The sequence below is a fragment of the Crocodylus siamensis genome, chromosome 2 (genome assembly GCF_052110815.1).
Source record: "Crocodylus siamensis isolate JL-2025a chromosome 2, ASM5211081v1, whole genome shotgun sequence".
Classification (NCBI taxonomy): Eukaryota; Metazoa; Chordata; order Crocodylia; family Crocodylidae; genus Crocodylus; species Crocodylus siamensis.
Genome location: NC_143396.1, coordinates 155,593,424 through 155,612,327, shown reverse-complemented (window position 1 = coordinate 155,612,327; position 18,904 = coordinate 155,593,424). Strand labels below are relative to the sequence as shown.

The following is an 18,904-nucleotide window of genomic DNA, read 5'->3' as shown; positions in this document are numbered from 1 at the left end:
GGGCAGTGCAGGGTTTGCAGCGGTGAGCAGGTTCTCTGTGCAGCTCCTCTGCTCCCTGCCGCACTAGGTCATGCCTGCTGGGCTTTGGAGGCCCTGGAGCAGGGAAGCAGGAAAGAGTGGGCCCACATGGAGAAGCTGCTTGCCACTGCAAGCCCTGCACTGCCTTGGTGATGTACCTCCTGCGCATGGGGCTGCAGTTAGGGGCTGCACCCCTCAGCGGGGAGGGAGTGTGCGCACAGCAGCTAGGAGGTCCCTGTATGGCTCAGCTGTCCCCAACTGCATTGAGTCATACCTGCAGAGCTGTGGAGACCCCCAGGGGGGAAACAGGGCGAGAGCTCGAGCCCACAGCCTGCTCCTGCCCCATGTACTGATCTGGGGGGCACAGATACCCCCTACCCCCTGGGAGTGCATGCGGTACTGGGGAGCCACCCTGCCCAAGCCCACAGCAGGCGAGAGTGGGGGCAGGGAGTTGCAGACCAGGGACACCAGCAGAGCTGTGGGAGTGAGAGAGAAGCAGGGCTAGGGGACTGTGGGTAGGGAGTGATGGGCACTAGCAGGGCTGGGGGAGTTGTGTGGGGCCTTTAATTTTAATCATGGATTTGGGGTTTTTTATTACAGAATTTGTGTGGGGGGTTTTGTTGATTTTTAGTAGTGAATTTGGTAATTTTTATCAGGGAAAACCAGGATCCCTGCTAATGACCAATCAGCCCTGAGCCTTCAGACATGCACCTCAGGCTGCTCTACCCTGTCTAGGTTGCCTAATTTGCAGGTTTGTGTGTGCAAAGAGGTGCAGATGGGTGGGACTGTGTTTCTTGGCACCACTTCCAGGTTTGCCTTGGAGGCAGCATAGACCGGGCCAAAGAGAGACTGTAGTATGGCATTTAGATTTGGATACCATTAATAGAACATATACATTTGTTTACAAATATTATTTCTGACTCTTGGTTCTGAAAAGTCAAGTCAGGTAATTTCATGTATTTTTTTTATCGAGAAAGCATTTTGCAATTGAAAATTAAATAAGTCTGTTGCAATTGTCCAAGGCAAAATAGAATCTAAAGCCCTCTTCTCAATTATTATTTGCTCTGTAGTCTAAACAGGAGTAAAATGTATCAAAAAGTATTAGAAGCAAGTAATCTATGAATTTACCATAATCTAATAGTATATCGTAATCTGTTGTGTGAGAATATGCCCTGTTTACAAATGACATTCTGGACTTGAGTCCTTTGTTGCTTTTAAATAGCATACCAAGCATTTGGATGTCTGTGCAGCAAGTTAACGCTTTGGGTATTTTGTTTCCTCCTATTGTCTTTAAATATTCGTGGTTTGAAATCTTTTATTTCTTTAACTCTTTTACAGTATAAAGAAATGTAAAAATTATTATGAAGTACTTGGAGTTGCAAAAGATGCAGGTGATGAAGACCTAAAGAAGGCTTATCGAAAATTGGCTTTGAAATTTCATCCAGACAAAAACCATGCACCTGGAGCAACGGAAGCTTTCAAAAGTAAAAGTTTGGGTTGTTTTAAACATTGTACAGGGAAAAATCAATCAGAACAGAAAGGGCCCATCTGTTTTGCAAAACTGAATATTTTAAAACATAAATTAATCTTATATATGTAAAATTGAAAATCCATGGTACATTGTATAGCTGAGAGAGGTTCCTTAAATAATGACTTCCTTTCAGAGAGTGACTGACCTTATAATCACATACACTGCTTACAGATGCTAAAAAATAAACAAACAACGCCCCCTCCACCGCACTTTACCGGAAGAAGGAGTGAGTTAGTTCAACCTGGCTTCACAGCATCTGTATAGATCGGGGATGCTTCAGCAGGGCTTTTTGGCACTTTTATGTGAAGCCAATTCAAGCAGCTATTAGATAAAAGTGCCAAGAAAGCCCACTAAAGCATCTGATCTACATGCACATTGGGTGAGCAAGGTCCAATTAATGCAATGCCTCTTCTGGGCATGCTCTGGGCTCGGCACAAGAGCACCCCAAGTTTAAAGTAAAGTGCCAGTTTTTTGTTTGGTTGTTTTTTTTAATCTCTGTAAGCAGCCATAATGTCTGCTATAAGGCAAGGGTGTCAAACACACAGCCTCCAGGCCAAATCTGGCCTACAGAGGTGGGTCATCCAACTCAGGAGGGTTTTCAGAGCTACTGTTGCCAGAGCCAACACTTAACAGGTTAATGTAGCCACTATCTGAGGTAGGTACCCTCTCACCCCACAAACTCTGCCCCTACCTCTTCCCTGCTTTCTCTTCCCCTTTAGAATTTACAGTGGCCCTGGAGGGTGTGGGGGACGTGTAAGTAGTAGCATTAATCCCCTAAGTGGTGGCAGGAAATATGGCCTGCCAACTGATTTGTTTGACACCCTTGACAGGGGTAGTTCAACATGTATTTGAAAGTTGAATATGGCAATATGGACTTTTAAAATCAGTGAGTTCAGGATTGCTTGAAATATAACAGCAAACCATGAGTAATATTTAGTAATACAACTCAGTTACCTTTCTTTTTATGCCATTTTACACTCAATTGACTTTTAGTTATGTTGGCTAATTTAATATGATCATACATTTTGCAAGATATATTCATACTATTCCTTCAACGTTTATATATTTACGAGTGCTTAGTGTGCCTCAGGCACTTGTAGCCCAAAGGACCATGTAACTGAGGAACGGTGCTTATGGGGGGTGTTAACAATGTATGAGAATAGACTGTCACAATTCTACAAGAAACAAGACTGTTTTGAAAGGACACCATAATAAGAGATGTATCTGAATCACTTGCACTGTTGAATGAGATAACAAAAGTTTATAGTATCCAATGTTACTTTATCAGAGACATTACAGTAGGGATAGACAACCTTTGGTACACGTGCCAGAGTATGGCACATGAAAGCATTTTGTTTGGCATGCGTACCTCTGGGCAGGCAGCAGGGGAGCTGCAAGGGGCCCAGTGCTGCTTGTGGCAGCGCAGCCCCTTTCCCACTGTCCACCTCAAGGTACATGTGCACCTGCTGCCAGCAAAAAGCCAGGTCAGAGCTCCGTGGACCCTAGTACAGCTGCTTGCAGCCTCCTTACCACCTGATGCAAGCAATGTGGGTTCCATGGTGGGTGGCAGGGACCTGCCCAGAGCCTGGGCAGGCTGTGGCAGGCAGCCAAGAGGCTACAAGCAGCTGCACTGGGGTCCATGGAGCCCCAGCCTGGCTCATTGCTGGGAGTGGGTTTATGCATGCTTCAGAGTGGACAGTCAGGGAAGGGGCTGGGGGCTACGCTGCTACAACAAGGATCAGACCCCTCACGGCTCCCCCACCATCCACCCCGGCAAGTCAGTATCTTACAAGTCAAGGTTGCATGTGTTTTCAGCACTCTGCCCAAAAACGTTGCTGACCCCTGTGTTACAGTATATAAAAGAGAAGCGTGTTGTTTTCTATCATAAGCACTGTTTGCCATTCTGCACAGTCCAAATTAGTTTAATGTCACTGAAGTCAATGGAGTTATGTCAAATATAAGTTTCATAGTTTCATAGTTTCTAGGGTCGGAAGGGACCTTAGCAGATCATCTAGTCCGACCCCCTGCCATAGCAGGAAAGAGTACTTTGACTGTGCCCTTTTTGTTGAAGCTTTTAAAAAAAAATACTTCATGTTAGAGGGCAATTTTTAGTCAGTTGCATGCCATAACAAGCTTCCTTTTCCTTAAAATTTTATGTGTGTATGAAGTTTCATTTTTTTTTTTCCAGACAAAAACACCTTTTTTTCAAAAATGGTTAAATTTTATAGCTGCCTTTTGACCAGATCTTAACTCAAGACATTATGGCTAGGTACAAACATTCAAAAAGCCTGAGGCAGAATTGATCTATGTTATGCAGTTTTCTATAAGTGGCATAGTTTAGACTGGTAGCAAACAGAATACACGTGTATGCCGAACTTCTATTCTGTTAAAGCAGGGGTTGGCAAAATGCGACCCATGGGCTGGATCTGGGCCCCCTCACTCCAGAGCCTGCCTACCTGCCTGAGCTACGCAGTGGCCTGGTGCTTCCCTCCATGCCTGTCATGCCCCCTGGGACTGCCTGGACCCGGTGCCTTTGGACAGGTGCCCCCTGGGGGGGCGCTGCTGCAGAGGGAAACTCCGGGGGACCTCCTTCCCACCCCCCCCCCGCTGGCAGCTCTGCCATCCCCCGCCCTGTTGCCAGAGAAGCAGGTAAGGATCGGGCCCGACCTTTGCGTACACGCCACAGGGGTTTACTTCAGTTTAAACTGAATGCTTCAATTTAGGGAGAATGAAACTGAAGTAAATCCCTGTGACGTGTACAAGCAGCCAAAGGCTTTAAGATGGAAAATAACTCATAAAAACCAAGTTAGTTGCAAATAATTCCCTTAATAACTCTTAATAGCCTTATTATCTAAAATGTATCGTGATCCGATTAAACATAAATTAGTTTAAAAATAAATCTGCCTTCTAATTAATTGCATCTTAAATTATTAACTTTCAAAGTCAAACTCTCATTATTTATGCCTTTTAATACTAGTTCTTCAGACAGAGAAGGCAGTGTATACTAATATAGTCACTGTCTAGTTCTCAAATGAAGTTGCAATATGGCAGTGTACTGGTGTAGACAAATGTTGTAGTCCAAACAGAAAATTGCTTCAGTCAAGGCATGTGATTTTCCTTAAATTGAAATTGTTAAATTTTGCTATAGTGTTTTACACAGACTACATTTTTGACTGAAATCTAACTTTTAAAAATATTATTTGTTTAGTTTTTGGAGTTGGGTTGTTATGGCAAAATTGTTGCAATGTATTTGTCAGCAGTCTCTTGATTTTTTGGGGGGGATTTTTTTCTGTGAGAAGGGGGTGTGTTTTAGGAGGAGAAACCTATTTAAACCTTCAGACCACAGGTGGTACCATTGTCATGGTATTAAAAAGATTTCATATTATTGTTTTAATTTACTAAAGATAATTCTTGTTTAATTACTTTGTTTTAATTACTAAAAATGCAGCAGATTGAACGTTGTACTGACTTACTCCAAAGGGGTCTGTAGATTTCGCACACCCCTACTGCATAACCTTAAATGAGCTGTATTCAATTCGGATTCGGCCCAAATCGGGACAATGATTCAATTTGTTGATTCAGATCACTGTCCTGATTTGATTCGGCCAAGTCCAAACCTGAAGATTCGATACTGATTCAGAGAATCAGCGATTTCAGTCATATACACAGCTTTAAATGTTTTTTCTACATACCTCAAGGTACCAGGCACACCTCGTGAACAATGCAACGGTGGGGCGGAGGGAGCGTCACATAGGAGTGGGGGGGGCAGGGGGCCTGCGTGCTCAGCAGCAGACACCCCGCCACCCCCCCATGGCCTATCTGGCTTGGCAATCAGTGAGGGGACCTGGGTGCGCCCCCCCAGACCCAGGAGGCACCAGTCACCGAGCTGGGGGTGGAGAGGAGGCTGTGCTCTGCAGTGGACTCAGAAGTGGATTGGAAATGCTTCTGGACCATTTCCAGGTCCACCACCAAGCACGGTTGGAACTCCCCTGCACTCCCGTGGGATGCTCCATCCTCCTCAGCATTCACAAGCTGCCTGGTACCTTGAGGTATGTAGAAAAAACATTTAAAGCTCTGTCTGTGGCCAAATTGTCGAATCTCTCCAATTCAATTCGGAGAGATTAAAGGGTCTCATGATTCGATTTGAATTTGGAGATTCAGCCATCGAACTGGGCTGAATCTCCTCCAAATCAAATCAGTGACCAAAGGTTCACACAGCCCTATTATCCAGTACATCATGGATACATTATGTACCCGGGAATACTTAGTGAATTTAAAGGACTTTTGAGCCTGGGTAAAACCAGGAGAGCTTGTAAGCTGTTTAAACTGATTATTTTCAGACTGCCTTACTGAGCTTTTTCCTTTCACCACTGCAAAACCAAAGAAATTAAATAAAAGGTTATTTTCTATACAACATTAATGTTTCAAGATCAAACATTTAAGTTGGGTAATTCTGGAAGTTGAAGTTACTTTAGCGTTTTGCAGCATATCATGCTGCATAGTTAATATTTTCTATTTCTTTCTTTTGCTGAATGTAACTCTTAATGTAGGGCATGTTAGTATTGTCCATAAAATTGAGAGGAATGGCTACATGGTAGTTAAAATAATTGGAGAAAGCCAAAGTTATGCAGTTGCCTGCCTTTTGGGTTTACTATTATGAGTAAACTATTAAGAGTTAACTATTATGAATAATGTCAGTTTTGGAAGAAGAAGGAAAACCTCTTTTAAACAAGGAGAATATTCTCTTTAAATATGGGTATAATCTAGCTATATTTACACAAGCATACAAAATCGTACCTGTGTGCAAAATCTAGGAAGGGGCTAGTGGACAACCAGGAGGGAATCTAAGGTAGAAGATCAGCTGTTTCTGGATGCTGTTCCAACATAGTATCCTCTGAGAAGCATATGAAAGTCCATTATATTATCTTTTACTTAGAAATTACAACATTATCATCATTCATTTGTGAGCTGTCTTCTTTTTTTCCTTTATTCCAGAGATTGGAAATGCATATGCTGTGCTGAGCAATCCGGAAAAACGAAAGCAGTATGACCTCACCGGCAGTGAAGAGCAAGCATGCAATCACCCTGGCAATGGTAGATTTAACTTCCACAGAGGTTGTGAAGCTGATATTACGCCAGAGGATTTGTTCAACATGTTCTTTGGGGGCGCGTTTCCAACAGGTATTTATCCATTAATGGTTAAAGGGCATGTTTTTAGAGATGCACTATAGAATTCTGATATTTTATTATGGATATAATTAAAGCAATTTATCATTATAAACTACTGTAATGTAGTGGTTAATACTAACATTATTTTAATTTTAGTTACTTTCCAGTTACTATGGTTACTTTACAGAAAGAATACGGACTTTTATTTAATATGATTCAAAGTATATTTTAACATGCGTTAATGTGATTCAAAGTATTTAGTAATTTAAGTATGCACTATTTTAAGTGTAATTAGATGGTAATCTTACATTCTGTTTTCTTAGGTAGTGTACATTCATTTTCTAATGGTCGGGCTGGATACAGTCATCCTAACCAACACCGACAGAGTGGACATGAAAGAGAAGAGGAGAGGGGTGATGTATGTTTGAACACTTTTTGACTGAAATCTACTGCAAGAGAAAGTTAGCTGTTGTCATGTGCGTGGTATGATTTCAGGGGAGCTTTGCATGTTGTAGGAAGACCTGCATTTGCAAGTGAAATATTTTGCAGGCTTGATGTGAGACAGTCTGGTTGTGTTTGTAAATAGGCAGATTTGAAAAAGATACTTTTTCTTCTATCAAATACTGCATGTCGTTTGCATCCTACTGAAGTAAATTTCTGCTCACTTGTTTTCTGTGTTTGTCCACACTTGTAAGCTAATTCATATTAAAGTAAGGCTCTTATTTTAAAAAAAAACTGGCTACTCCCAAATGTCTCCATGTGTAAATGAGAGCTTTAGTTACATGTGAGGCCTACGTAGGCCTGATCTAGAGTCTAAGTTGGCAAAAAGACTGTTGACTTTAGAAATCTCTGGATGAGGCCACTGGAGTCTTTAAACATCAGTGCTGTATGCTGAGAGGTGGTGTATTCCCATTGCTGTGAGTAGATTAATGTTGTATATATTGAAACTGAGTGATTGGGAGAAAAAGACTCTCTCTCATTTGTGGACAGTGCTGCCAACCACAGTCAGAGCCTGACCCTGATCTTGATGCTGACTAGAGCCACTGGGCACTGATGTGGACACTGATTTAAAAAAAAAAAAAAAAAAAAAGACTGCCGGCAATTCTGAGGTGGGATACCTGTCAGCATGCACAACTATGTAGGCTGACAGAGTTGGTCTAACAACTTCTGGTTTATTGATGCTGTTCAGGCTTAAAGAAAGACTGTCTGAGTTAGGACTAAGCACTGTCAAAAAAAAAAAATTGTCTGTTCACTTGAACCTCGTTTTATGAATTGCTAAAATCCATCTATTTTCTCTGTTAGGGAGGCTTCTCTATGTTCATCCAGCTGATGCCTATCATTGTATTGATCCTTGTCTCCTTATTGAGCCAGCTGATGGTTTCTAATCCTCCCTACACCTTATACCCAAGATCGTAAGTAACGATGATTTAAATTTGTTCAGCAAGAGGAAAGCATGATTTTCTTTTAATAAACTTTTTTTTCTTTCTTTGTAAGCACTTAACACGTTTTTGCAGAAAGTTCCCCTCTTAAAAATACAGGTCAGAAGATTCTTTTTTGAACTGTGATAAAGGCACAAGAAGTTCTCCGTTCATTCTCTTTGCAGCAAAGTCTACTACAACAGTATTTTACCCCAGAATGTCCAAAAGGAAGTACTGATGCTGTAACTGTATCTGTTAAATATCTATAATTTGTTCTGTTAGCTTAAGGAAATAGAACATTGACTAATCACCCAGCAGATGAATCGTCTATGGATTATCGTTTTTGCCACTACTGTCTGAAGGGTCCTAACTTCCACAGAAGAAAAAATCCTTCTCTCTCATTCTGCTTCAGAGTTCATGAGCTCAACAGGAAAGATACTGTTTTCTTCTGAAACTAAGCTGCCGTGATGCTTAATAAACACCTCTCTGTGACCACAATCCTTGACTCCTAAATCCAGAAAATATCAGTAGGCAGAAGAATTTGTCAGGAGTTGGAATAAAACATTTTAGAGTGAAATGTTGTTTGATCACTATGGCATAATGACTTTTTCTAAATTTGCTAGGTTCCAGTGTAATTTGCTATTATATGATATATCAATGAATACGGTATATTAAACAAAAATATCTTACAAAAGTTAATTTTTGAGACAGAAAAAGCAGAGTTTTTATTTTCATGAACACAGTGAATTACTGATGCTTTTCACTAAGGGGAGCATTTGAAATACAGACTAACAAAACGATGCCTCTCTTACAGGAGCACAGGGCAGACCATTAAAATGCAGACAGAAAACCTGGGTGTCATTTATTATGTGAACAAAGACTTTAGAAATGAATACAAAGGAGCATCTTTACAGAAGATAGAAAAGAATGTGGAAGAGGATTATGTGTCAAACATTCGAAATAACTGTTGGAAGGAAAGGCAGCAAAGTAAGTTGACTCTGACTAATATTTGATGCTTCTTACAAACATGTTACTAGAAGAAAAAACTTACGTCCATGTTTGGAAGAAATGAAACAGCTATTTTTATTAAGTTGTTGTTAGTATGTGTTTTTAATGAACCAATATGAGGCATTCCACGTGTACCACTTTTTCTCAAAACAAAATATTACACCTTGTCTAAATTCATATAGTTTTTCCTCAGTGATCCAAGGAAATAATTGCCACCTGCAAAATGATAGGAGTGCCATCTGTAGTCTTTTCTTAAAAAATGAACACCTAGATTGTTGGCCTAGATTGACAAATGTATACTCAAATGAATAAACAATGAGAAATAAATACATTATTCCATTCTCCATCTCACTCGTCACTATGACAGCCAGAAAGAAATGGTGAGTATTGTGAAATCACCATCAGTTAACTGAGACATTTTCCAGAAATGTATACACATCCCTCAGTGAAGGCTGTCCCATGGGTGGAAAGAAGTTCTCTTCTTTCACCAATTGTATCTGTTGCAAATAGTCCAAATTTTGAGGCATATCACAAATGGCTGAGAGATCCATGAAGCCATCTATTCGCCAAAAACAACTCTCTAATGTTATAAATCAAAACTAACTTCAACTGGCCCACTCTTCCATGGTCCTGTACCTTCATAACTGACTTTATGCATAAAGACACCTTTCAAACTAGGTATCTCAATCATCTAGAAACATTTATATGAAAGTTAATTTCCAGAGGGAATTAAGAAGCAAAAATAGCTCTGCTGTAGGCAGATTTTCTTATAAAGAAATATCTATAAGTGATATGGTTAGAAAAGAATTTATATAGGTAAGTTGTTCTAAAGGAATGAACTTTGGGAATGAGGATTTCTAACTTGAGTCTTGCATAGTAGATCATCTTTTAAGAAGCTGTTTCAATGATACTTTGCACCAGTTGAATTAAAATTAGATTCAGCACAGACACATTTTGGAAAATTGTCATGAAAAATGAGATTTTGTGGATGTGTATGTTCAGTCATTAGAGAGTATTCTGATGTAATCTGTAACTAAATATTGCAAATTATTAGATATCCATTACCAAAGGCTCTTTCAGTAATCTTCCTGAGGATTCCTAGCAGAAATGGTCATAACCAAAGACACACATAGTTAATTTCTCATTGGCTAGTTAGCTGCCACATCTCTCATGGAAATATAAACCAGTCCAAATCTAGAAAAATGGTTCTGACAAACATGAGGGGTATAAGTCATGGAGCCAGTAACACATCAGTAACATAGCCAGCAGAATAAATGGAGGACAAATGAATCAAGGACTTTGTCATTTATTCAGAACTAAGAGTGCATTCACCTGCCAAAAAATGCATTTGTAATTTTTGTTTAAAATTAGCACCCAATAGGCATTCTTGGCTTGACGAATGAGCCAGTAATTTCACTCAATTTAATTGCATCATCCAGCACACGATCCTTTTAAAACTACCAGAAGTACTTTCTAATGGTAAACTCTAATCAGAGTACCTCGTGGCTACCCTATGTTTCTCACCACAAAAGAGCAGGGTCACTTGTAATTAAATTGTTTCCAGTACATACAAGGCTCGATTTTTATAAATCTCTTAATTTCCTAAATAGTTAAACGGACAAAAAAGCAACCCCCGTCCCTTCAAATTCTAAACATCAGTTTTTATCTGTACATAGTAATTTAAAACTTTATATGTTTTTATTAAACTGTCTGCTTCATGTTTTTTTTATATTTTTATACATCAAGTAGTTAAACACCAAGTACGTAAAATGTTCCTTCCAGTGTTAGTTGTCTTTAAAGAATGGATTGTTAATTGATTTCAACCTAGGAGCCAAAAAAATATAGGTAGTCTATCTACATCAGTGTTTCTCAGTCCATGGGTCGTGACCTAAAAGTGAGAAAAAGTAAGAATATATGAAAGGGTCACAAACAAACTTTAAAAATGGATCAGTAAACTTTAAAAATGGAGAAAAACATGGGACATCATGTCTTTTCCCTTGCAGTCTGTCAGAGTTCCACCCTGCAAGAAGCTGCTTGGGCCTGCCCTGCCTCTCTCACCCACCTCCTGCCCCCCACACTGAGGGGTTGGTGCCAGGGTGCAGCAGGTCAGGAGTGAGGGGCACTGGGCCAGGACTGACTATCAAAATGTACAAATGGCTCCTGGTATGAAAAAAAAAGGTTGAAAACCACTGGTCTACATCACCTCTGTAATACAGAGAGAATAGTTTTAATTCCTCAGATCACTGCACTGATTTGTGAAGCCTGATGTAGTTTCAGAAGTGCATTTAATTTTACTGCTGCTGAGATCTCTAAAGATATTGATAATGCATCAATCACCTGAATGAAATGGTACACATCTGCATTAGTATACAGAAAACCAGTAGGGGGCAGAGCAAAAACAGCTCTTAAATTAACAGCTACTGTGTGAAACCTGAAAACATGGGAGGTGTTACACTGAGAAGCAGTGCTTATGGAGAACCAGCAGGAGGGAGCCTTGTTACAGTGCTAAGATACTGATGCTGCTGTGGGTATCCACTGGAAGGAGAAAACAGAAGGGTAAGGGGACAGTTAGATGTCATACTCTTTTTAACCCCAAACTTTTTTTTTAAAGAAACAGACTTACTATATGCAGCAAAAGTCTACCGAGATGATCGTCTCCGAAGGAAAGCAGACTCCATGTCCATGGACAACTGCAAAGAACTGGAGCGGCTGACTAGTTTATATCGAGGAGGCTGAACTAGAATTTTACATGTGCATCTTGAAGTACACTGTTATCATTCCTATACATTGAAGAAGTCTAATTTTTTCGTGAAAGCTGGAAAGAGGGTGGATGTAAAACTCTACTGTGTAGCTGTTTCCAGAATCCTTATGCTGAAGTATCATTTAATGGCTTCTTTACCTACTATGAAATATAGGTATTTTAATTGTTTAGATTTTACTCCAAAAGCTTCTGTGAATTGTTTCAGCTCAAAAAGGATGCTATACTTGTAGAGACTTAGTCATAGTGGTTCTCCTCTTAACATATTTGCTGTGTAAATATCTGTGGAAAGAACACGTTGTGTATATACAAGATAAATGACTTTCTATTTAATATTTCAGAGATCTAGCTCCATAAAACATTTTGTCTCACTGATGGAATAAATAGTCTGATTACATCACTCCTTATGCAGATGTCAAGTGTGTGGAGTTTAAATAATAATTTTTAAATTATTTAATTTTATGTAAAATTGTCTGACTTTACTAGTTTGGAGGATATTTTTAAATATAGCAGTGTATATTCCTAAATATATGTTGGGATAAATTGATATGGTGTAGAGTAGCAATTAGCTATTGTAGTTTTTAAGCATTTCTTAGCAATGCTAAGAAACTACATTAATTTTTTTTTTTTTTTTTTTTTTTAAGTAAATAGTTGCGAAGTGCAGTAGAGAAATTATGGACATTGCTTTTAGTACTTGAAACAATTCATAGCAACTCTGCCATTTGGTATTCCAGTAGTAATAAGTCCATACGTATGTTTAACATGCATTTTACAGCTTATTTAATTTTCATTGCAAAAGTAGGGGGGAAAAAACATTTGATAGTTATTTAATTTAAAAAAACAAAACTTTTTCCTCTTCAGAGATGTAATTTCTTATTCATTTTAAACTAGTTTCCTCAAACTTATTCTTCTACAGGCATCATTTGTGAACCCAGGAAAATCACCGCTAATGTCGAGCCATGTGCCTTGTTACACTTCTGCCAACTATTAAATGCTTCGCTAATTTGTAACATACTGCTGTGATATGAGCCCTACTTATTTGGCCAAGAACAGGAATTAGAGAACGTTTCAGGGTATAAAGCTGTTCAGTACAAAACTTTAGTAAATTGATTTTCTGTAGATGAGCAAATATACCAATTACTTATCTAATTCAATATACTTTAATTTTATGGGCTGTACACTTAAATTGCATGGAGTTGAACTCACTGACACAAATTAAGAAGCATTTTGAAGCCATTGAGTACACAGTACTTTGTGCCCACAGAGTGAGAGAGTTTTGAGTTTGGTTTGTGTCACTTAAGTTGTAATTTCCATGTAGTTGGGCACATCTACATATGCTATTAATGTGAAGCAATAAACTCTGGCACAGTTCATGCCAGAGTTTATTGCTCCTGGGCACAGCATTTACACATGCGTCCAGGAACAGAGCATGTTGAATGCATCCCCAGCTGGTAGGGCACTCAGTGGGGGTCAGTCTGGAGGTGCTCCTGCCCTGCTCCAACATGCTGTCAGGCTGGCAGGGGCACAAGAATGCTCCAGTGCAGGGCTAACTGGCAGACAACCCCACATTATGGCGCCCTTGTGCCCCAGCCAGCTCTAATCATCATCTACACATGTGTTGCAGCATATTAAATAATTTGGCCATAGGATGGTATTTGCATCAGTCAGTACTATTGCATGGTGAAGTTAATTAGTTTACTGTGGCTTAATAGTGCCACATCTGCAGACAGTGATGCTTTACTGCGGAGCTAATTCATCAGCTCTCTGGTAAAGTGTCTTGTGTAGATGCTGTGTAGCAAAATCTTTGATGTATTGAGAATACTAATTATTGATTTGTAAGGAGCCAAATTCTGCTCTCAGACTACACCAGTATAACTATATCATTGAAGCCAATACCTCATTGACTTTACTGGACTTTTGGTTTTTTTATTTAAACTTGATGCAACTTGAGAACAGAGTTTGGCCCTACAGGCGCTTAAATGCTGCTGTGTGGCCCTGAAATCCTTTTCTATATGCCTTTTCTTAAGTGTCTCACTGAAAATGCCCTGTGTTATATATAGTAGTGCAACATGGAACAGGCTTGCTGCTGACGCATAAAATTAGTAATCAGAACACAACATTTTTGGGCATTTGAAAGAGAAATGTTCAAAGTTGATACCAAAGGTGATTACAAAGTAGAGCTGAGGAAGAACAGGGGTTTCATTGCTATATGTCCCTTCTACTTGATCTGTGGGGTAAGTGAAGAGGGATTATGAATCATCTATTTACTTTATAATTTCCCCAAATGTTTGTTGTAGAAGTAAAAAAGAAAAGCAAATATGAATTCCATGAGTTATGGAAATCATTGCAACTGTTTGTTTGGGAAATAATATACAAAACTAGTCTTAATAAAATAATTGTTTCAATTAACCTTATATATTCTTGCCCCCTACTTCATAGATGCTTCAGTCTGCTTGTGAATGACATTTAGAGAGTATAAGAGAGAATCGTTTTGTAGCGTGTTTATAAAAATATTGGGGCTATAAAGCTACAGTTAAGAGGTACTCAGTAAAGCTGCTGACAATAAATGAGGATGTATCTACATTGTAGTAGTTTCTGCTTCGCTTGAAAATCAGGGAAAATTAACCTGTGCAGAACTCTACTCAGCTGGTTACTGGCAACAGCCTAGTTGGTTTAAAGATAGTTTGTATAGCTATAAACTACACAACAGTTGTTACTGCAGTTGGCACGGCAGCATAGACACACTGATAGTTTCTGGACAATTCATTCCAGTGAATAATTTACTAAAATGTTACCACTTTTCACAGAACATGCCATTCAGCAAAAATGCTCCCCAGTGCGTAGGGCTCAGACAGACAATGCATTTTACACCAGCTAAATCAGCCTTTAAACCAGGGTAAACATAATGTACAGCCCTAACCAGTGCAATCTACCTGAATCTAGTCTAGAATTATCCTAAAAAAACTGGTGGGGGTAAAACTACAGGAAGTGTTGGTAGGAAATGCATAAGTTTCTAGTAGTTTCCAAAAGGGTGGGGAAGCTGTTGCTCCAGACTAAGCGCCAACCTCTGTGGGGTTACAAATGTAGCAGAATCACTCCCACTTTAACATGATTCATCCAAAGCTATTGTATGGTGCCTGCAACCTAAGAGCTACATGCTGTAATAGTGCTTGTTGTAAGCAGCCCATACTCCACACCTGTTCTTCTCTCTAGAACTTACTATAATTTTCAGCAGTGTACAAAAATGATGTAAATAACACGGATGCAAATGAATTGTGTGCCCAGGCTCTTAACAGGTTAAATATTGACAGGGTCTCTTTTTTTCTATATACCAGTATTGGGAATGGTTAAGGATGGGTATTATTTCCTGCCTACAGTAAGAGTAACCTGCAAGTTTTCTTTCTATGTCAGCATGTGGATTCCTATATTTCTTTATGATGTACTTCAACAAAAATCCAATTATTTTTTCGTACTCGAAAAATGTGAGGAATGGCTGGTCTCTTCTTCTTTTGCTAGAAGGTTCTGCTGGATACTACAGGGCACTTGTATTGCAAGCAAGATGTCACCTGAAGGGATGCGATGTTAGAAGCTTTCAAGAAGTCCTTTCTTCAAAATGTAATTATAAAATACTCTTTAATATTTCAGTCTTACTGAAAACCTTTGCTATCCTCAGCTGATTGGATTTCATTCTTGACACTTGTGACTACCACATCACTAGTTCTCAGTGTATTTGTTTTCCAGTGAGGACCTGAATTTTGCAGGTATAATAAACAGGGAGAGGTCATTTTAAATTAGCAAGTCCTTGCAGGGCCATCTTGATACATAATGAACAGAAATGGGCATAAGCCAGTTTTTTTCTTTTGCAGATGACCTTTAAAAACAGTAAAACAAATCTTACGCAAATATAAAATCAAATCTGTGACCAATTTAAAGTAAAATATGTTGCCCATGCTTTCAGTTGACATTCTTTGTTCTATCTACAACCAGATTAAAGGTTAATTTAGGACCCTTAAAAATGTACTTCATTCTTTTTGGAAAATTTCAGAAGAGAAAAAAATATAACTATTAACATATAACAGGCACTCTATTTTAAAAGCAGAGTAAACTTAAAAACTTTTCTGGAGATTTTTTGGATACTGTTACAAGTAATGAGACCATTTTCCCTTCAAATGGTCAGTATAGCAATCTGTGTTTTCCAAGATTTTTTTCATTTGTGTTAATTTCAGTTTTTCCTTGAATAAAAAAGTGGCCAATGCCCTGTGTGTGGATCTTTCATGCAGCAACAAAGGAATAAATAGGAAAATGTGTATTCAAAACCAAAACTTGACAGAGGACTATAAGGTTAAGTATGATTATCTGAAACTATAAAGCTCTTAATTTATGTTACTAGGTCTTAACTTGTCCAAATTTTGTCAAAGAACCAGTCAATTGTATGGGAAGAAACATGGTCTGGTGATTAAAATGAAGAGTGAGAAACAAGCCCTAGTTGTAGTCAAATGACTCTGGAATAACAATGAATTTGGTACTATCACTTTATTTTTTGTTCATCATTTCTCATCTTCCTTGTAAATTGCAATGAGGTACTCAGATAAAAGGGCACTGTGAACATAGAACATTATTACAAATATGTTCACATTTGAACTGCAGCCACTTCAGTTTCAGAGTAAACATCAAAGAGAGAGCAAATATTAGTGCAGTTCTAAAAAGAAATATTCCATGATTTCACAGCCTGTTTTGCGCTCCCTGTGGTTTTTGTGATACCACTAACCCTGGTAGAAATCAAGTCTGAAGCTCAAAATTCTTCAGGAACTTGAAAGTAATTTTAAGATTTAGCCCTTAGAGAGAACATGCAAGGAAAGATGTTTGGTAATATTCAGCACTTGTGGCTGGCGGTGGGTGTTCAGAAAAGCTCAGTTCCACTAGGAACCTCAGGACAGTGATCAGATTGATAATGAACTTTTAAATGTGTTTATTAAAACTGATGAAGCATCTGGGTTGGTGTCTTTGTGTCCTGAATTACCCTATCAATTAGGCAAGTGTTATGACAAAAGGCCTAGAGGGTTATGCAGAGTGTAATCAGATATGAAAGATGGCTTCATGAACAAAAATAAGCCTAACTTTTAAATCCAGTTAAATATAAGCCATGAATGAAGGGTTTGGAGTTTTTCAACACAGTAGAGTGGAAGAACAAGCAAACATAATGATCTGTGACTAGTGGTAGCTACTTCAAAACTTATGTTCGTTTCTGCTCCTCACTATTAGATGGCAGGAGGAAATGGATATGAAAAGTCTGGAATGGGGAGGAAAAAACAGCCTTTAAGTCTTCATACAGATTTGGGTTTTTTATGTGTTTAAGTGTCAGTCTACACATGCGTTAATGCACCGTAATCTGTGCTACTGGCACATGTCTTTTACATGGTGCTAATGTGCAGTTAACTAATTCTATGGCACATTAGCATGGTTTTCGCTGTGACAGGAATGCACAGTAAAATTAATCTACTTTACTTCTAGTATCTCTTGTAGATACACCCAGTATGTAGGACCAGGCCTAATCTTTGAGATGATTTTGTAATCTTTCTGGAGCACTTCAGACTTCAGGCTTCCTCACTACTAAAATATGCTTTTTTTTTCTAGATCATTTGATTTCTTCTAAGCATGTTAAAAAGAAATGTTCCTTATATTAAGGATTCTGTGAAGTGTGTTTTTTAAAGCTTCTCTGCATATATAATTTCCCTGATCAGTACACGATTTCTTTTCTCTTAATACCAAGGTTTGCTGATCTCGGGGCTAGTAGATTTGTGAATATTGTATGTGCACAGATGTATAGATGTACATACTTTTATCCAGCTAATACCTCAACCTTGTGATATAATATTGTACCTCTGTAAGTTTGCACAGAGCAGGGCTTCCACTAGCACCAAGAAACTATCCATCCAACTTTGGTGGGTTCTGTTGTCACTGATCTTAAAAGACTTATTTTTTTCCAGTGAGTGAGTGACCTTCTCATTACAGTGTTCATTCTCAAAAGCAAATTATACTTGTTCATTCTGCACTGCAATCTGAAAGCTGACAGGGTAAAAAAGCAATTCTCATTTTAAATAAAATATGAAATATCTGTAATGTTAAGCCATTTTCAAATCCATTTATGAACCTGCTGCTGGCACTGGCCCTTGCTCAGCCGAGACGATGATATTTTAAAAGCATTGCCTGGCATTGTAAATTCCCTTGCTTGGTTTAAAAATCTGAAGGAACTTGGATATTTGTTCTCTAGACTCTTGAAACAAGCACTGGAGTTACTGAAAATAAATTGTGCTCAAGACCCCTCTAATAAATTTAATGGAAGCCTTACAAAAGGATATTCAGTGAAACGAAGTTGGCATCTTAAAAAAGATCTTCTATTATTTTGTCTAATTCAATAGCGCAGTCAAGATTTAAAGGTTAGGTTTTAAAAAAATACTTGTCTGATTTCTAATATATCTAATGTAATATCAGACTTATATTAAAATAAAATTATTTTCAGTGTGAAACTGCTACCATCTTATCTTTTTACCTGTTAAAAAACATCCCTGATGACTAACCATTCTAGTGTTGCTTCATGAAACATGGTTTGCATTTAAAAAGGAAATAACAATGTTATGGTATTCTCAGCACCACAAACTAAGGTTTAAGAACAAAAAATGTTCAGCTTAATAATCAAGTAGTCCTTTTTAGGGTAAAATGTTATAGCTACTAGATAGAAGTTTAATATTAACATTCCTTATGGATTATTTTATAACTTGAGACTTCTCTACACAGGCATTTAATTACCTAAAGGATGACCACCTATTTGAAACAAAGTTCCTTAATTGAGAAAAACAGCTATTTTATTATTCATAAGTACAACATTCCAATGAGGCATAGTTCCTTGGCAAATGACTTGAAAAAGAAGAGTATTAGGTATTCGTGACATGCTAGTTTGTGGTTAGTTTAAAAGTAGTCAAGATACAGAGAAAAAAAGACTTG

General features: G+C 38.5%; 1 protein-coding gene across 1 annotated transcript in view; it reads left to right on the top strand.

The window, feature by feature from the left end:
• DNAJB14 (DnaJ heat shock protein family (Hsp40) member B14) overlaps positions 1-12,605 on the top strand; it is a 33,469-nt gene extending 20,864 nt beyond the window's left edge. Inside the window, exons 3-8 of the mRNA XM_090031864.1 lie at positions 1,357-1,502; positions 6,545-6,730; positions 7,042-7,136; positions 8,021-8,130; positions 8,951-9,123; positions 11,756-12,605. Of these exons, the coding sequence (XP_089887990.1) occupies positions 1,357-1,502; positions 6,545-6,730; positions 7,042-7,136; positions 8,021-8,130; positions 8,951-9,123; positions 11,756-11,880 (835 nt within the window). The 3' untranslated portion in view covers positions 11,881-12,605. The remainder of the gene's footprint in view (positions 1-1,356; positions 1,503-6,544; positions 6,731-7,041; positions 7,137-8,020; positions 8,131-8,950; positions 9,124-11,755) is intronic.
• The last annotated feature ends 6,299 nt before the right edge of the window (positions 12,606-18,904 follow it).